Raw genomic sequence first — 20,621 nt, 5'->3', positions numbered from 1 at the left:
GATTTTGAACCCCAAAAAATATAAAAAGGTTCCCTTTTTACATTAAAATTGCTCTTTCTGTGCACCTGGCCCCGTTCCACGAAGCGATCTTAACCCTAAGATAGGGTAGCTATGCGCTTAAGGTAATCTTAGGGCTAAGATCGCTTCGTGGAACGGGGCCCTGGAGAAGATGTTCAATTAGTGTGCCTTGATTATTATTTTTTCACTGTCACCCTATTTATTTTAGACTAGACATGACCCTACATACAGGTATATTACACCCGCGATATATATGATGGTGAGATATATAATAGCATAATTTTACTAACAGCTACTCCGATAGACACAATAGTATTTATCAAGAATCATATCAGTATATTATACAATAGTACCCCCCCCCCCCCCCCTCCCGCCTTGATCTATATCTCTATGCAAAAGCTTCACTATTCCCCTGTGATCAGAACGGTGTTAGGGGGACGGACAAACGTCAGCGTAAATGGGTTCAATTGCAATTGTTTCAAACGTGTCAACCAACCGTCTTTTGTTGCAATAGACGCATTACGTTAGTTGGATCTATTGTCTTCTGAATGGCAATGAAACAGGACAAAACCCGAGGTGTTTGAAGGGTCCTTAAATTTAATTACGCCAATAAGTGTCGAATGGCGTACTCTGGTAGACTCGTCATATGTTTACACTGTATCACAATCAACGTTTAATAAACTCGCTTGAAAGTGCTACGATTATTATAACCTAGCATCATCTGTCATCGTGGCTGACATTGCGCATTCAAGCCATTGACGTTGACAAAGAATGCAGACAAATGGTGAAAACGTTGGCACTAAAAGTGATTTGGATAATATGTATCAATAATTCTTCAGTTTATTATATATTTGGTTTTAGTTTAGGAATTAATATTTTATTTAACATAGTTATAACATAATAATAAATTAGGTTTAAAATATTTTATTAGAATATATGTGGTGTTGATGTTGTCGCTATTGTTTTTTAATTGTGATATGCTGAACAATATATATATATATATATATATATATATATATATATATATATATATATATATATATATATATATATATATATATCCTGAAACAATTAATTATGTAGACTGACAAAATGGTCCTAAAATGTTCATAAGACATTTAATAAGTTTAATAAACACAAAAACTAGCGGGATTCACACTGATTAATTTTAAATACATTTTTTAAAACTAAACAGTTGCGTATTTTGTGTTGTTCAGTATCTAGTTTTATTCTTTTAACTAATGTACGCCCAAATAAAGCCGGCGCAAAATACATAAAACATACGGGTAACTTAGTCATTGGTTACCTTGTGAATTAATGTACGTTTATATTAAAACATTAATATATTAAATTTACTACGTGACATCTGTTACCAATGTATAATGTATTTTGTACATTTAATAAATATTATTTTAAATATATATTAAATACGTATATAAATTATTTATTAATACATTTAGGTGGGTTTTTTAACTAGAACACCTCTATTCCACGTTATCCACGTGAACAATTTTTTATTCTATTTATTGTTGTCATCGTAAATTTATTGTTTTTAAATTAGAAGACTGCCACGTTCTCTCGTGTACGTTTTTTCACAATATGTGCTGTTTTATATATTTATTTATTGTTGTTGTTGTTGTCCTCGTAAATTTCTGATTTTTTAAAATTAGAAGACCGCCATGTTTTCTATTTCATGTTGTAAAACTATATCTTGCTGGGTTTTTAAAGTCTATTTATTGTTCTTATAGTTATCCTCGTAAATATAGGAGGGTGTTTTTAAACTAGAAAACCGCCAAGTTGTCTTTTCCACGTCTTCTAACTATAAGGACTGTGTGTTATGTATTTACGCTATTGTTGTTCTCGTCGTTGTGGCAGTAGAGTTCTAATTATGCAGTCGTATATCATAACGTTAACACGTTTCATAATAATAGTTTGACTAATCATTAACAACGCCTTTATTCATAGACCTAATATTTGTCGTTATAATAAAACAAACTTAAAACAAAACAAAAACATGTACAGACATGAGTAATTAAAAACAACAATAATGAAACAATAAAGGTCAGCAAGTTTTAAATAATCGCAAGACCAACAATAATAACAATTACAACAAAAACAATGGAGAAGCCCTTCTAAGGTGTAAAGTGTAAAACGTGCTAAATCAGTTTGGTTTTCAAAAGCAATAAACTATGTTTCAACCAAACAAAAACAAAACCAAAAACCAAAAACAACTATAACTATAACTACAACAATATACAATTAATATATACATTTTTTTGTGCAATTTAAATTTGTATGTATGTATGTATGTATGTGTGTGTGTGTGTGTGTGTATATATATATATATATATATATATATATATATAAATTGCACAAAAAAATGTTCTGCATGGCGTACTTCATTGGAAAGTCGTCAATAAGAAATGGTGAAAACTTTAACAGCTACAATTTCATTGACAAACACTGTCTATTGATGCATGCTGTCGGATTGTGCCAATAATTGGACTACATATCTATGGGTGGTTTGATTTATACTGAAATTGGTCATAAAACTACAGTGCGGAAAATGCTAGCAATCGTCCCTGCAGTTTCGCACCATATTGTCCACGTGTTTTGATTAGACTTTGCCACCATGCTGACGAGGGTAGTAGCTACCACCCGTTGCCTGTCAAACACCGCTGATATTGTCTACACTTGATGCAAACGACTGGTAATTGGAGCTGGTAGTAATTAACTTAAACTTGCCAACTAATCAATTGGGGATATAAGCTTTGTCGCGTTTCTGTCGGGCTCCATCATGCAAATGGTTTGAAGGTGTAACAGTAACGCTTCCGTACAAGAGACATATTTCCAGTAGTTTGTTGGTATGTTGGTATGTTTATACGTTAATATATATATATATATATATATATATAATAAACTTCAGGTTTTCTTATTGTTTCAGAACGTGTAATCAGTGTTAATCAATATTTATTTATTGTACAAGAACGTCCAAATAGGGCCGATACAAAATAAATAACTAACATACATGCATGTTGGAAAACAAAATACTTTACATACTTCAAGTTATACATGTACAGTGAACATACATGTAAATAAAGATAATTATACGGAAAAAAACCCACACATTTATTTGTTGTTTAATATTGTTGGTTTTTTTTGGGGGGTTGTAGTTTGTTGGTGGGGGGATGGTTGGGGTTGGGTTTTTTAAAGTCTTACTCGATCCGTAGGAACGGGGGGGGGGGAGCAAAGTCATGTATATCCCTCCCATTTAACGCCCAAAACAGATATGTTTTGATTTTGCTACATATATATTACTTAAGATACTTTAACACCCCACCCCACCCCCCAAATATGATGTGCGCGACCAGTTCATATATCGTTCCTACGGGCCTGTTACTTAATCTGTTGTTGTCGGGTTTGTCTTTTTTCCTTCTGTTCATACTTAATATTATACTGCATTATATATATAAACATATTGCAATAAAACAATTACTTTTACTTTGAACAATTAGGTTAATATTACTTTGCAACTTTATACGGTATTCTGACCGACATAGAATGAACATAGAAATGACATGGCTATTTGATCTAATTATTTTGTTTACCCAGAACACGGTATGTTCATTTATTATATTAAAAAAAATACGTATCTGAAAACAAGCTACTGTTATTTTTAGTTTAATTTCCCAGTATGACTGAAGATTTATTTTATTCCATTAATATAAAAACGGATCAGGCCCAAATGCACTGGCCGTTATCAACATCGATAATTCAACGTGTTTACAGTCGAAATTCAAGAGAGCTGATTCAATTAATTTTTAAAATGTATAAATAAATACATTAATATAATTTATAGCACACGGTTAAAGAAAGAATTCATGACAGAATTCTAATATCATGAACGTTTCTTCTTGAAACTAAATCCGAATATTAAATCCAAAAACTTTAGTTTAAAACATCTAATTAAAAAAAATCTAATTAATAATATACTCATACCGAATATATATATTCTTTAATAATTAAAGCTAGTTTTAAAACGTGATAATTGTGTATTATTAATGTAAATAAACTGATATATTATTATACTTAAGTTTTTTCTTATCCCTCAGCAGAATGATTCTTAGAGATAGATATACATGTACATCTATATTCATTATTTACGCAACAATCACATCAAGGTGGCACCCAATATGGTGTGGTTATAACCATTTGTTTTCAATTTATGCATTCCCTATTTAATATTACTTTCCTGAAATGTAAAACTGAACTTCTAATTGTGAAATATGCCGTGATATTTCATAATTCATTATTGGGGATTTTATCTTGAGTACTGGCACAGTACATATTTTTATTTTGTATTATGTAGTGGATCCATATCGCAATGGCAGCGGCTAATCATAGTAGTTTTATGGTTTTCCTTTTTTACACACCCGACAAATTGTATACAAAATGTGAATAATTGTCCTGTGTGATACCTAAGCAAACATGGGTGAAGTATGGCTGGTTTAGAAAGAAAACACCCTGCGTTAACAACATCAGAAATTAACAGATTTGGTATCACCAGACCAGAAGCATAGCACATTAGTTTCAACAGTCGAATTTTCCGCGATGGATCCGTCTTTCAACCGTCATTGGCTGTTTCTTGATAGATGATTAGCTCGGAATATGATCAATGACAAGGGGCGGGGCGAGAGGCGGAGCCGACGAGTCCACTTTGCGTCACTTCGCTGGCATTTATTTCAGTTGTTTTGACGTCGTCTATACAGAGTGTGATTTAAAATACTATGCAGGAGAATTTACAACTGAAACATTGACTGGGGTATAAGGGAAACGTATTTCTGACGACCAGAAAATTCTGCTTAGATGTAAAGGTTCATTTCCAACAAGGTAATTAAAAACGAAAAGGAATACCAACTGGATCCTTTGATCACCGGGCCAATTTCTCCACTTTGTGGATTTAGTTTTCAACCGTATAAACCCTTTTTAACTGCCGTCTTTGGGGTCTTATTTTTGTAAAAACAATCTTCTTAAACAAAAAAGGCTACTTGTTTAAACTTGGAGATGGGCAGCGTATCTTAAACCCTTGAAGTGAAATATCAATCAGCTGAATATGATACCACTGAAGTGCTTTCTTTGTTAACCGTGTAATGAACCTATAAAATAAAAATAAAATTTAGCTGTAGATATGAAAAAAGCAAAGCAAAATACGAAATTCCTAAACTTCCATATGATTTAGCGATGATTTACAAGACCAGTAAACTAAGTTAGAACATCAAGTCCCTGTTGTGAAGACATTTTTTCCCCGAACGGTTCATTCGTCATGGCTGCCATATCGGATCCCCTGCTGGCGAAAGTTGAATCGCCCTGGGCAGGGCCACGCATGACAGCTCGTTTATTATCGGGGGCAGCAGTAACGTGGATGTGATTGACAGATTTAGTGGAAGTAGCTACGACTCACGACAGCTTAGTTGTTAAACTCGGCTTGTGTTGATGGTCGCGGCAACGTGCAGGATTCATGGACGTTTACTCTGTTTGACAGTTTTTCCTTTCTTTGACAGGCCCTGGGATTTGTTTATACCAAGACTGGCAACAAGGTGCAAGACGTTACGCAACGTTTGGAAGTAGCCGACTCTCTGGATTTCGGCACCCGCGAAAGCCTAAATGGCGCAGAGGGTAGGTACATCGGGCTAGGTGTTTAGTGTTAAATTAAATTTACGATCGCGGCTTGTTCCTATTAATAATATTTATGGGAAATTGATATGCAGGCTCCTCTTGTTCATGTGTGTTTGCTGCCGTCTGTTGCAGTTCGAGAATGACCTCTCCCACTACGGAAACATGGATGGGTCGGGGATGTACGGAGACCCCCACAGGTCTCTGTCGAACCACCCTCTCACGCACAGCGGCGCCAACCTTAATCACGGCCCGTCCCCCATCCATCAGTACCCCCCGTACACGTCGAGTTCGGCCATGTCGGGGGTGATGTCGACGACGCAAGACAGTCAGATGAAGAGGGACAAAGACTCCCTGTACTCGTGAGTATGCTACTTTCCTGTCCGCCACTCACGCCTTAGTATACCGCCACCAAACAGCACGTGTAGTTCACAACACGCAAACACACACACACACACACACACACACACACACACACACACACACACACACACACACACACAGACAACACAACCATGTGTGCGATACGTTACAAACATAAAACTAATGTTTCTAAATCTACAGCTGCTTGATCAGCGCTGACAACATGCAAGTAGACATGCATAAACGTACAGACGTCCAACCTGACAGTTCGTGTGAAGTAGCTGGACGTTTTTAAGACACGGTTTGTCCAATACACTTTACATAGAGCATTGCTCATTGCGTCGTTAGCAGACGACAGGCCAACATGGCCGCCCGCTTCCAAATGATCAACTGTTTATTTGTTTAACTTGATGTTTTTCAGGCACCCGTTATTTCCACTATTAGCGTTAATATTTGAAAAATGCGAGCTAGCCACGTGCACCCCCAGGGAACCGGGCGTGGCAGGTGGCGACGTGTGTTCGTCGGAGTCTTTCAATGAAGATATAGCAGTCTTTAGCAAACAAGTCCTCGTACGTATTCATTTTCTCTACGTCCTTTAATTAACGACTAAATCAATATTTTATCGATTTTATTTCTTGTAAATTTTTTCCCCACCGTTTTCGTCAACACATTTTAATGACTCATGCGATTTAAAAATCTACACCCAGTTAAGGAAATGTAATTATTTCTGACTATATTATTTATTATTTATTTTGGGTAATGCTTCGGGTGGTAGAAACGACATCTGAGCGAGAAGTTTATTGCATTCGCCTTACACAATGGCGTGCTTTATTGTGGTTTTTATTCCATCAGCGTTGTAGCGAGAGTAATGGCGCATAGGCACCGTAATGACGACCATAATAAAATAAAAAAGCATCTTTGGCCAGGCAGCGAGGTGACTAGGATTGTCGTCTGTTCGACCACCTAGGAATCAAACTACTAACTTGCTTATTAAGGACGGCTTAGAGCAAAATGGAAAATAAAGGCCATTTGTGCAGGCGGAGAGTTTCTCATAATATCCAATTTATTCGGTCAAGATGCTAATAAAATCTGCCTGATACTTGTAAAATGACCAGTATATGAGCATTTTATAGTTGTACGGGTTCGACACTTCTAATGCGTGCATTTTCTTCAGTTATAATGTATTTTTTCTCTCTTTTTTGGATTTTTTGGCAGGCAAGATCGGAGAAGCCATTATTTTCAGCTAACCACGAGTTGGACAGTTTGGTACGTTGTGTTCTCAATCTCTTCTTTATTTTTTTACTCTTTCTAAACCAAGGGTAATTTTCCTGCTTCCTGTTCGGAACTAATAATGGCCGTTTGCAATCATCCCCCGTGCACAATATTGTAGCGTCAACCATGTCGGTTTGTGACTCGGAATGTTCTTATTCTATCAAATCAAAGTGCCTTACTGTCAAATGACCGATCTCAAATATTTCCAAGCAAACCGTCTTCACAGTTTGGGTGATTTTCCTCCAAACTAGAGCTGTAAAATCGGCGCCCGGTAATGAACCGTGGGACGCTGGGGAAATTCTGAAAATAGCTCCAAGACCAGTGCACGGTTACTTCCGAAAATCTCTCTGAAAAATTATCCAGATGGTTTTGTGGCTCATGTTCGGGGATGGTCCGTTGCCACCAAACAAAGATCGGCGAGGAGACCGGGCTAACTTGATACTGGCATACCAAGTCTTGGCACTAAACGTCGAGAAACGACCGCCAGACAACCAGAATAAAATATAGTCTGTTCAAAATATTACTGTTCTCACCTTTTATCAAACACAAATTGTTGTAGTAGTGTGCGTGCGTGCGTGTGTGTAAATCCGGCGTGTGTGTGACTATGTGTCCTCAATGTTCTTTTATATAGTGCTGACAAAATAAAAATAAAACATATATATTTATAGTTTATTTTGTTTCTAAATAAATATAATTAATATTTTCTTCCAGATGATTCAAGCTATACAAGTGTTACGTTTTCATCTTTTGGAGTTAGAAAAGGTTGGTTTCATTGTTTGCTTTCATTATTTGTTACAAAATATAATAATCTTTATAATTTATAAATTGCGTGTTGGTTTTGTTATATACTTGAAACAGTTTTTATCCAAACCAACACAATAATGTATGAAGAAATCTCACGTGCACAAACAAATATATTACCAATTGGCATAAGTAATCAAAAAAATAAATTATATTTATTCAAGCAAGCCATTAATACAGCTATTTTATTTTTCACGAAATGTTTTTATGCAGCAGTTTGTTATGTTGCCAGATTAAGTGTGTGTTAACCGATAAACACAGCTGGGTAAAATTCATTTTACCCCGAGTAATATCGGTATGTTGTACGATTTTAGAAATGTTCAGTACTGATAAAATTTAGTCCTTACACGCTGAGTAAACAGATAAACGCGTTTACCGCGATAAATCTGCACGTATCTCTCTCTCTCTCCCCCGTATTAGCTTTAAATTCATGTGTAATATTCAACACAAAATGTCTGCCGGTGGTTTTCGTCTTTGTTTTTGTCGCGAATATAAAATCAAATTGTTCATAATTAATTACAGCAGTTTAACTTCGATCTATATTTCCCCTCATAGTTATTTAATTAATATTGCCTATTCGGTTACGAGTCGTAAACGAAGGTTTTGTTTCCAAAAAATGCCTCCGAGAAAATTCTCGTTATGGCGGCGCTCCGATTTCAGTAGCAGACGACGCATTTTGCGTTGCTCGTGGCTCCACTAGAAGATACAATAAAATGGCCGGTCTTTCGGTAAAAGCATTTAGCCGTGATATGCAAGCTAGAAAAATTAATAAAATCTGGTGATTAGTAATCTGATGAATGAAAAACCTTCGCGTTCAATAATCGCGTTATATTTCGACGTATTTTAGAGCCGTTTTGTTTGCGTTTTGTTTCAGTAAAATATGATTTGCGAGCGAAATGTCTTTGCGAACGTTGTTTTCGCAAATATCTGTTATCACAGTTTTTTTCTGGGTTGCGATAAATGTTTAATCATAATAAAATAATACTAATAATAATATTAATTATTGCTATTTTCAACACTTTATTATTATATTAATCTGCTAATCTAAATACTTTAATAATGTATTTTTTCAATACTATTGGTTATTTTAAAGTTAATTATGTTTCTTTGTGGATTGTATTTCAGGTGCACGAACTATGTGACAATTTTTGCCATCGTTATATCAGTTGTTTGAAAGGCAAAATGCCTATAGACCTAGTAATAGACGATAGAGATGGTACCAACACATGTTCGGGAACTTCAAAATCTTCAACAACGACTTCTTTAACTGAAAACCAAACGGAACATATTTCAGAAAATAGTCAAGATCAGGTAGGCACATTTAATTATTATTTATGATGATGATGATGATGATGATAATGATAATAACAATAATAACAATATCTATTATTATTATTATTATTATTATTATCATCATTTCAATATTCATTATATTAAATATTATTAGTTACCGGTGACATATTACTGAATATTTACATATGATATTCGTGTATTGGTCATTTATTTTTATACTAGCCTACATTAGTTTTTTTATTTATGTTTATATATTCTTCTTCTTCTTCTTATGCTAGTATTGAATTTTAATTAATTTAATTAAATTATTCTTTATTTTATAACCTTCATAATAATCCATCTTTTTAAATAAAATAGATTATATCTTTAACACTTGTCTTTAAATTGAAACAAAAATACTAATATTTATTGCAAAAACGTGTTCATCTGGTCACGGGTATTATATTTAACAATTTAAGTGTGAGAAACCGAAAACGATAATGTAAACTGAACTTACATATATAATGAAAAACGAAATCTATCCGTTAGGTCTAATCAATATTTTATACATAGTGCGCCACGAATGGTCGGTATGGCTTGCTTAGGTTTAGCCTTTCGGCAGATGTTAATCTTGTATAATGGTTTAATTTCAATTAATATAGAAGATTTATTTGCTAGATAAATTACCAGAAGCTGCCATAAACAAGCTTGTATATAAACACTTCTCTAAGTATAAACACACGATTGTGCGATTTCGTGAATTTTGATGATTTCCCGTCGTCAGTTTGTTTCCGACAGACAATAATATACAAAACACATGCCAAATCAATTAAACTGTTTTGTTAATATATTTGGTAGCATTTAATACATTCACATAGTCGAAGATTAATGGAATTTTTACATTCAGAATAACAATATATAAATTGTTCCCCATAAATATATTATAAACGTTGTGAAGTAGGAATCAAATATGTATAGCATGTTATTAATAAGATACAAATGTAGCTTGTATATTTGATAAAATATAGTCCCGTTGGAACGGTATTTGAATTGACAGGGGTACATATTTAGGTGGAGGTGCATGCTCCACAACGATATATTCATTTATATTTTTTCAATAAATATATATCCTCGAACAACTTCAGAAGAATGAAATGATCATTGTTTTGGATGATAATTTCCCGCAATTGTAAAGGCTATTATTTTAATATATATGTTGTAGGACAAACAAAGTTAATTTTATGGTCCTCAAGTCCTTAACAGTTCATACGCGCCTGAAATGACAGAATTTTTTTACAAAATATACTGCAATGGGTGCACAAAACAATTGTATTAGCTTAACATTTGTGTTAAAATCTGTGACTTCAAAAAGTTAACGGGTCAACTGAAAATATGAAATGTTGTTCAGAAACGGAATAACTTACCTCATCCATAGTTTAAATTTCATTTTAAAAACTTTACCTTCGTTTTTCTTTCTTTTTAAATTTTATTTTAATCCAACAGATTTTTCAGACATAAAAATTGAATAATAAAAAATAATAGGTGCCTGCCCATTCTCCCATTGTGGTGAAGTCTCACACAGCTTTGAAATAAAAAGTAAACGGACTACACGCCCCGACAACTCAGAACCGGCATGGGAATGGTCGGCCATAAAGTGATCATTTTTTATGGACGCTAGTGAACAGGGCTCTATTGGCGCACCATAAAAATGACAAGTCTTTGTAGGTCGATAACGGGACATTTTTACTTATTGGGGGTCATTAGACGGGTCTCCGCTTGACATGGAAGCTACGTTTTATAAGATTTGGTCTTGATCCCAGAATTAGTATGAGTGAATGTAAGTATGTAAACAGACGAGAAAAATATCGACTGTGACAGCACGGACTCTACCGATTTATTTCTTGTTTATTTATTTCTCAGTGACTAGCAGTGTAAATCGCAGCTGTGGATTAACAGTAATAAAAATGTACATATATCTGTCATAAAATTGTCTTTTACCAAACATATCTTTTTCCACGCTTAGCTAAATACTTTTATTTACTAACAAAATGTAATTAAACATTAAAATAAGGTGTAATCGCATAGCCACAAAATTCAATTACTGCCAACATGTGCTAATATCCAATAATTTTTTTACATGTTTAGTAAAAAATAATTTTATTATGCGTTTGTTAATAAACAGTTTTTCCAAAAAAATAATTTCATAATATTATACTTGCAAATTTGTGTATTGTAAATCACTCTTAAGACTGGTTGTCACAAAACAAATTAATTTTATTTGCTATAATTTATATACATTATTTAACACGTATTATCCGATTCACTGCACCACCACGCGCATGCACGCGCACGGTTATTGCTAGGGGAGGAAAAACCCCACACACACACGCACATGTCTTATCGAATATTTTCGCTTTAAGACTTGCAACGGAAATTAATTGGCAGTATGTTTTCAACTCAACGTAACGTTCTAGCCAGTCGCCTGTATTAGGATCAACCCGAGCCGAACGGTTTGGAGCCAAACTGCTTATCTGTTGAGTAAAGCACAATGCACGGAGCTGGTTATCTATTTAATCATTATCGTCTATCAGACAAAACTCCTTTATTTCCGAGCACTCATGCTGCTGTGGCCAGCCAAACGCTTTGCCGTGCCACATTCTCGGACGTCGGGTGGTTAGCCGGGTAATGCATTGTTGACTGTGTTACGGATACGTCTTGGTTTTGTCCCCGTTGCCTTTAAAACCCTGCTGGCAGTGCGGAATAAAATTGGGTTATAATTTTTTAATGTGAAAATCACAGTGGGTGATTTTTTTTCTTTTTCTTTCTTTCTTAATTTTTTTTTAAATAAAGTTGCTTTAAGAACTCGAATTAATTTTGTTTTAATATTTCAGATAAGATCGTATCTTTTTATAGCATAAGATTTTATTTTATTTAAAAAAAACACCAAACAAGATGATAACGATTATTATTTATTATAAAAGGCAATACCATCTGACTAGAATTAAGTCACTCCCCTAACAAAAACAACATCGAAATAACGCCAGTAATACTGCGCGAGTTTTTATTTCGTTTCATCTAATGTATTTTTTTTTAATAAAAATAATACTTTATTTGCAATAATCTAAATTATATTATATTTATTTTATTCATTTCAAGCATGCTTTATTTTTCTCTTTATCTACTCATCGCAAATGTTATGTACAATAAAATTCCTTCAATAATAAAAAAAAAATCTAATATAATATTTATTAACAACGAGAGCTAGCTGAATGGTACGTAATGGAAATTAATTGTCGTTGAATAATATATTTTCCAACATTTTGTCCGTATCTGTTGCGAAAGATACTGCGGGACGAGTCCAAAGAAAATACTATTACCTGGACATTAGTTCGCATTGTGCTTGTTTGGCCATCGGTCACTTTGTTGCATTCAGAAAACTAATCAGCTAAAGGGACAAAAAGGGAAGATGATAATGACTATAAAATGACTCGCATTAGTCGTTTATCACTGTTTGAAAAAGACCTCTTCAAAATTGCCCACGACCCGTGTCCGACTGCCAAAAGACTCGCAAATTGCCCTGGGCGGGAGTCTCCCGTGTGAATGAAATCTTTTATGAAGGGGTAGGGCTGTGGTGCCAGTCAGATCAGCCTGAGGGGGTAGGGGTATGCTTGGGTGCGCTCGCCATAGAATTACTGCGTCCCCTAATAGATAATTAGTTGATATTTGTCTAAGCGTCATTCTCATCTACCTAAAGCTAGCCCTTGTGTTGCGGGATCCCCGTATCGTCTTATCTCTCGACGACTTGTTACTGTCTCCTCGGGGAACGTCGCTTCGCTTCCCGTCACAGTTGCAGTGAAACAAAAATAATTACTTCACCCGACTGACTCGAACAGCGATCCTTTTTCCTTATTCCTCTTACGCAAGCACGTATTTCTGCTTAATTATATTTAGGAAAGTGATTTTCTGCTTTCATTTATTTATTTATTGCGTAATGTGAAGTTTACTGCAAATCTTGATTAAAAACAGTTGATTGATTTAGTATATTATACATATTCATAATTTAATACGTACATTATTGTAAATATTCAATACGTGTTAAATACTATATATGCATATACATATTAGAGATATGTATATATATATATATATATATATATATATATATATATATATATATATATATATATATATATATATATAAAGATAATAAACGAGTTACCAGTTATTATCAAATTTATGTCCCGAGTGAAATAATTTTCAGTTGTCACGAGCTTTAGCGAGTGACAAATGAAAATTATTTCACGAGGGACATAAATTTGATAATAACTGGTACCGAGTTTGTTATTCTATTTATTACCTCAGCTATTTTTTCTCTAAAATCCTTTATTTTTGACGCACATGCACGAAGGCCAACCTGTATAGAAACGATGTAAACCACTTTACGTACTGTTCTGAGAATTACTATAGCTTTGTAATTTAATCACTTTCATAGATAATTTTCAAAAACAAAAGTTCTCTTTATTCTGCTACAAAATCTATAATGAATTGCATTAAAATGACATTTTGTTATAAATTTAACACCAAAAACAGACAGCCGTAAACGCAAACTCTTTAACCTACATGACGTCATTTTGAGTGTTTGTCAAATCGTGATGACGTCATATTTAGTACCGACAAGGTCATTGGTTTGTAAGCGTCAAATTGTCCAATAGTATTGTTCGTTAGACCAATGCAGAATATTTCTCACTGAGAAAATATGGAAAATATTTTCCCTGTTATGAGTGACCGCTGGGGTAATAAATAAATATATATATATATATATATATGTATGTATGTATGTATGTATGTATGTATGTATGTATGTATGTATGTATGTATGTATAAAATGCCCGTTTTTATCAATATTTATAGTAAACATTATGTTGATTAAAAAAAATTATTACATGACGAAATTAATAAAATAAATAAAGCAAATAAATAAATATAAATAAATAAATAAATAATAAAAATTCGTTCCATGTGCTTTAATATGCAACGTGTAATTAAAGTTCGAATTATAATAATATCCTTACTACCAAACAGCCGTGTTTAGAATGTATGTATCAACTCGAGTCTAATGAAGAAATGATATGACATGACAACAGGAACTCGTCTCGTTTACAAAATAAGGATATCCATTCACCTGTTTATTAACACTGCTGTCACGTCGTTTATATCGTCAGTGTAACGTCATCAATTTACCTACGTTTCTTTACTAATTACTGGCTACGCTTTATCTCAGGGGAAAAGACGGTCTGCGCTCGGCAGTGCCGCGGTGATTATAAATTGATCGACCAGAGTAGATCACGGCGGGATCTTCTCGTGTCGCGGTTTATCTCCTTTCTCTCTTTGTTTTCGTTGACTTGCATGTAGATTCGCCATCAAGCCGTCCCTTGTTTTCCTTATCAACTGCACATAAATAAAATGGCTTTTACGACAGGTTTGTCAAAGCAATATAGTTAACTCAAGTATGGCGCAATTACCGACAGAGGCCGTTAAAGTTTAACTTTTTGTAGATAAATAGAAGATTATCTACGCGAAATAAAATAATTGCTGTATACACCTTTCATAAATACTGTCGTAATTTATTTTTTAAAGACCATTGTAGGGCAAACAAATCTGGGATTAAAATTTGATTATTTTAATTTTATTTTTATGCATAGTCGGTAAATAGTTGGTTAATAGCCTGCCCCTGCCATAATAATATTCATGTATTCAAATCGTTTATTAAAAAAACACATTCCAGTTATACATAAACCGATAACTGTGATATTAAATACACTATAATAGATAGATGGATGGATGGATACATAGATAGATAGATAGATAGATAGATAGATAGATAGATAGATAAGACAAGACAGATAGACAGATATACAATAAAATGCGTTAATGCCCTCTTGTCTAATCATGGAAATATAATATAATAATAATATATTATTATTATCATTATTATTATTATTAAATGTTTGTATTTGCTAAAAAAAAATAGAGCCAGATTTTATACACTGATAAAAGTGATTATTTAGGGTTGATTTTTTGTTTCGCTCCTGTGGGACTAACTGGCAAGTGAAAACCAAGCCGGTAACACGAACCCAGCTTGCAGGCGTGGAACGGACGGCTGATATTATCAGTATTTTAGAATTTTATTGCAAACTTGCTGACAGCAGTGTTTCTATTTGGCCTTTGCTCGCTGGCTTGCCTTTGTGGGCAAATAGGTCGAATACTCGGGTATGATCGCTCCTAAACGCAAACTTGAACATTTATTTTAAAATATAATTGAAAAAAGAAGAAGAATGTCATTTTAAAATAAAAACAAAATGTTTATACTCTAAATAGTAAAATGTCTGGTAGTATAACTTTTATAATTATTAAATTAATGGCATAATTGATTTTAAATATTACTTGACATTTTGATTCCAAATTACTCATCTAAAATATATTATGGTGTTGTGATATTTTTTGTTTATTTATTATTATTATTATTATTATTATTATTATTTTGTCGACGGATGTCTTATTTTAAGTAAACTTTATTTAAATTATTTGTTTTATGTTATCTATCATTACTGGATTTTAATTTAAATGCCTTAGTATTAATGTGATCATATATTTCAAAAAAAAACACCCCCCAAAAACCCCAACTACATGTATATGACAAATTTGGTTTTCAAATTTACACAATTTGTACACAAACATTCTTTTAATATCTTTGGCTTCTTTGTGTATGGCCTTGTTTTGCCACTTTGACCTCTTTTGAATAATAAATATTAACAGTTTTCACTGATTAGCTAACAGTAGCAATGATTATCTGTAAGTCATTTCATTTACATTAGTATATTTGTTTCCACCGACTTGCAATAGAAATCTTCATTAAAACGCTACAGAATTACAAAAATCCTTACGAACCTGAGGGAAAAAGTCTTAACGAAACTTTAACTAAATTTAGTGTTAAGTGGAGACATCGATTTTAGTCAATCAATATGCATGGTGTGAATCTCAATCCATCCCAAAGCAGACTATAGGCTTTATAATCAACCCTTATCGACTAATGGCTTTTATTCTTGGCCTGTCATCCACTGCAGTGTGGGTTACATTTTGGTGATTGGTGAAAGATTCAATGCAGGAAGGGGAGGAAATTCAGGGCAAAAAGCTTGATGTGTTTCTGATAGGGTAACTGACAGACGTGATGGCATCCTAAACCAGGTCAGATTTCTTAGCCATGTTGGACAAACAAAAGAAGAAAATGAAGAATTAGGAATGAAAATAGCAAGCTTCGAGTAGGAAAGGTTCTCTCACAAGTCAGCTCGAAAATAGGTTTACTGGTAGATTTTTAACAAAGAAGAAAACCAGTGTTTTTTTAAGTGAAAAAAAGAAGTAATTTTTTTTGTTAAATGTAAATTGTAAAATCAAACATAGAACAATTCTGCTTATGACTTATAAAACTTTCAGAACAGTAGATACCTTATATAATATTATATAGTATATAGTGGATACATTTGGTAGTTATCGATAACGTCATTCGACTAAAACTACCATGTCATTTTGTTTATTACGTAGAACAGTATTACATAAGACATTGTGCAATTTAAACAAGACACAAATCTATGTATGTATGCATTAAAAAATCTTATCTATTTAATTTGATAACACAGTTGGCGGATATTAAAATATATATACATGTACATAAATCGTCATCCCGACAACCTTTTTTATAATATCTTATAAAGCTTTTTGTTTTAGCAAAATAAAATTCGGTTATTAGTAGACCGTGGTAGGCCATGCTAAGTTTTGAAACCAAAAGTGGGCATCACTTACAAATGAATTGGTCTATATTAACGATAGAGAGCAGCTGTTGGTCTTACAACAAGGTGGGTTGTTGACCTCAAAATGCGTACCATAAAATCCAATAAGCAGTAGTAATTAGTGGGGCAGCGGTATCAGATCGCGATACCCCTCCCCTATTGAACTGTTCAGTTTAATTTGTCATCATTCCAGAATCGCCCCAATACTAAAGTATAATCCAAAATAAAATCCTAATTCCAGACGTGAATATTGTAAATTAAAAAATTATAGATACATCAGTAGATAAACAGATTTTTTAAAATATAACAACAGTGAATAAACAATATTTTAGAAAATATAACATCAGTGAATAAACAGATTTTAGAAAATAAAATGTAGGCGAAAAATAAAATGCAGGTGAATATATCTCACTGAATGATACCGACAGTTTTTTTTTTTACACAACCGTTGGTGAAAATGTGCGATCTTATAAGCATGATCGAAATCGATTTCTCTATGAGGTATACGTTAAAACGAAAATGTTTGCTCTGTGACGCTTATTGCAAGCGCCAACACCGCAAATAAGGTTGTTTGCTCTGTGACGCTTATTGCAAGCGCCAACACCGTAAATAAGGTTTAGTTGAAAAATAGTTTTAATTTATTTTAAACCAGGTTTTTAAGAATATTACATTAGTATCCGTTATATACCATTTATCTTACAATTCGTTGGTTAAAAACGTATCCAACTCGCTTTTTTCTCATTAGTATCCAACAGCCATTCATGTAGTATTCTCTATACCAGATATATTTAATTAATGATCATATGGGTATTGAGACTGGGTAGAAAATCCCAGCGTCCTTTGTGAATACGATTAGAGTTGTCACCCTTTATTTCTTGTTTCAGAAGGTCATGTTTTTCGGATGTATTGTTGCTGAATTTGTATTACAATATTCCTCTTATTGCAACAGCAATAATACATTTTGTCTTTCTTGTTTGTACTACATGATTTTCATAATGTTTATCACTTTACTTAGTAAGTTTGGCTACCCACATGGTCAAATAAATCGCATTTCAGGAAATGTGCCAAAAACAGCTTAAACCAAAAAATATATATTTCATTAAATAAATAGATAAATAACCAACTAAATAAATAAAACTAACTTCATGCTTTCAGTCTTCAGTATGGAAAATATGTACTGTCCTATATGTTAATAAATTTTTTTTTTTTTTTTTAAACACATTTACTTTAGGCCTGATATTGGAATTACCCTAGTTTTTATATCCCCAACCCTCAAAAAAGTATTTTTAAAAACACTACTTACAGTACATAGTAGTGTTTTAATTTTAATGTTTTTAATGGTTTGTTAATGTATAATTATGTTGATTAAAAAAAAGAGATTTAAACTTTCGTGGTCTTCTTTCCTTAATAGTCTTAAGTGGGGTTTTTGTTTGTACTGTGATTAAAATTCCGGTGGCTCACTAACCTGCTGATTTAAGATAGTTGTTTCTTTCATACAAGTAGTTTGCTTTTGCAAAGACCACCTGCTTTCAAAGACTGTTTTCTGTAGATCCCTTGGGTGGCCTTTATAGACAGGTTTTTGACTGGAAGTGCAATGGATAAAGCCATCCATCATGGCTTGCGTCTGGCAGGATGTGTTGTGAAAAAGTCTATTGTAGTGATAAAAGGTAATAGAGCATTAAATGAGGCATTCATGCAAACACCAGGTTAAGAAGACAGAAACCTGCATTGTGTGCACAATGTAACTAACTTACACGGATATTGGAACTTCTGAAATACTGGTGCAAAAATTGCACTGTTTGGAGGGTTTCGTGCATTATTAAAAAGTAATGAACTCTACATTTGCTGATAGGCCCATGGGGTTTAACAGCATGCCTGAATGCCATGCTGTTCTTTGCCTTTCAACTTGACAGCTATTGCCATAATTCTTGATACCAGTAGTAATTCAAAGTGTTAAGAAGCATTGAAACCTTTTTCTCTAAATTATTTGGGTTAAATATATTTTATTCTTTATATTTTTGGGGGGTATTTTGGTTATATTTTATTTGATTAAGTACTATAAGTAAGACAAAAATTTTTCCATGAAATTCTTTTAATGCATGTTACTGATTCTTTCCATCATGCAAGTATTTTTTTATTTTGTGATTGCTGATATGGATTATATATTTGTTATAGATGTAGATATTATTTGGGTGTTCAGTTAAGAATATTTTTACACTTACTTTTTACAAAGTCTTGTACTGATTGTCATTTTGAACCAGCTATAAAGAGTACCTGCATAAAATGGATATCTTTAATAAAGTTTGCTTGTACCAGTATGTAAACAACAAAATATTCAGCTGGTATTCAAGTATATAACAGTAGATGCAAATAAAGGCTACAAAGGCAACATTTGCTATTTTCTCACATCACATATTAACACATTTGACTGGTCAATGGATTATATAAACTAACATCTGTCCTACTGGAAGTATTTCTAAGTCCGATCAATCACATAATCCCAATGACATTAGAAAATATTTGCCTAATGCAGCACTCTGTAAACCTGCCGTTTTGTCAGTCCCAGACCAATCTACTTTAGGAAAGTCCATAAACTATATATATAAATTTATTTTTCTAATATGATGACATATATTGATAATAAAAAAACCCTCCAACACAACCTTGACTTCTCACAATATTATTTAATCCTTTTATTGCTGGAAAAGTAGGTGCAGAATTTGACAGAATTAAATGTACACACTGTTCCTGGTAATGGCTGTGCATTTGGTATCTGAAGAACTTGGTACAATTGTGTTGCTCTGTCGTGAAATAATCAAATTAAGAGTGAAGTAAATGTATGTTGATGGCAAAGAGCGGAATACTTAGCCCGACAATCGGTCGAGTAAGTGATGCAGCAAGACTGAAGTATCACCTCACTCGGAGTACATCCACTTCAGGTTGCATGTCAGCCATCTTTGAATTAGCAAACAGCAAAAAAGGGTCAGCCAAGGTGACAGACACTGGACGCTAATGTGGCAAATTGTTTCAGCTAAATGAATTTTTAACCTGTGGTCAGGGATAACAAACCAAACCTTGAAGGTACAGTTGTGTCCAAAGTGTGTGAGAAAATAATGGAAGACTAATTGTGTTACAAATATTTTCGTATTATTTTTGTGATGAAGGAAAAAATTAGCATTGTGAAAAACAGCATTGTGATGAGTGCACAAATTGGCATTGTGAAAAACAGCAATGAGACCATTTTAGTTTTTATGTTTCTCGAATTAAAGCAAGGCCAGAACTAGATGTGAGGCAGTATGACATCTGCACAACCAAAAACAGTACACATTATTAGTGTCCTGTTAATTCAGAAATGCCTTTGTTATGTAGGTCAAGAAG

General features: G+C 33.4%; 1 protein-coding gene across 3 annotated transcripts in view; it reads left to right on the top strand.

Moving 5' to 3' along the window:
* Positions 1 to 20,621, top strand: part of LOC121371064 (homeobox protein Meis1-like) — a 161,020-nt gene that overhangs the window by 17,364 nt on the left and 123,035 nt on the right. For 2 of the 3 annotated variants that reach the window (XM_041496691.1, XM_041496693.1), the window contains exons 2-7: positions 5,580 to 5,694; positions 5,827 to 6,053; positions 6,476 to 6,623; positions 7,270 to 7,320; positions 8,038 to 8,088; positions 9,253 to 9,438. In XM_041496691.1, coding sequence (XP_041352625.1) covers positions 5,683 to 5,694; positions 5,827 to 6,053; positions 6,476 to 6,623; positions 7,270 to 7,320; positions 8,038 to 8,088; positions 9,253 to 9,438 — 675 coding nt within the window. In that variant the 5' untranslated portion in view covers positions 5,580 to 5,682. Of the gene's footprint in view, positions 1 to 4,835; positions 4,909 to 5,579; positions 5,695 to 5,826; positions 6,054 to 6,475; positions 6,624 to 7,269; positions 7,321 to 8,037; positions 8,089 to 9,252; positions 9,439 to 20,621 lie in introns of those variants that run through there. The other variant, XM_041496692.1, reaches the window with a different exon arrangement.

This window comes from Gigantopelta aegis, chromosome 4 (assembly GCF_016097555.1).
Source record: "Gigantopelta aegis isolate Gae_Host chromosome 4, Gae_host_genome, whole genome shotgun sequence".
NCBI classification, from domain to species: Eukaryota; Metazoa; Mollusca; class Gastropoda; order Neomphalida; family Peltospiridae; genus Gigantopelta; species Gigantopelta aegis.
Note: the sequence above shows the minus strand (reverse complement) of the source record. Positions and strands in the feature narration are given on the sequence as shown.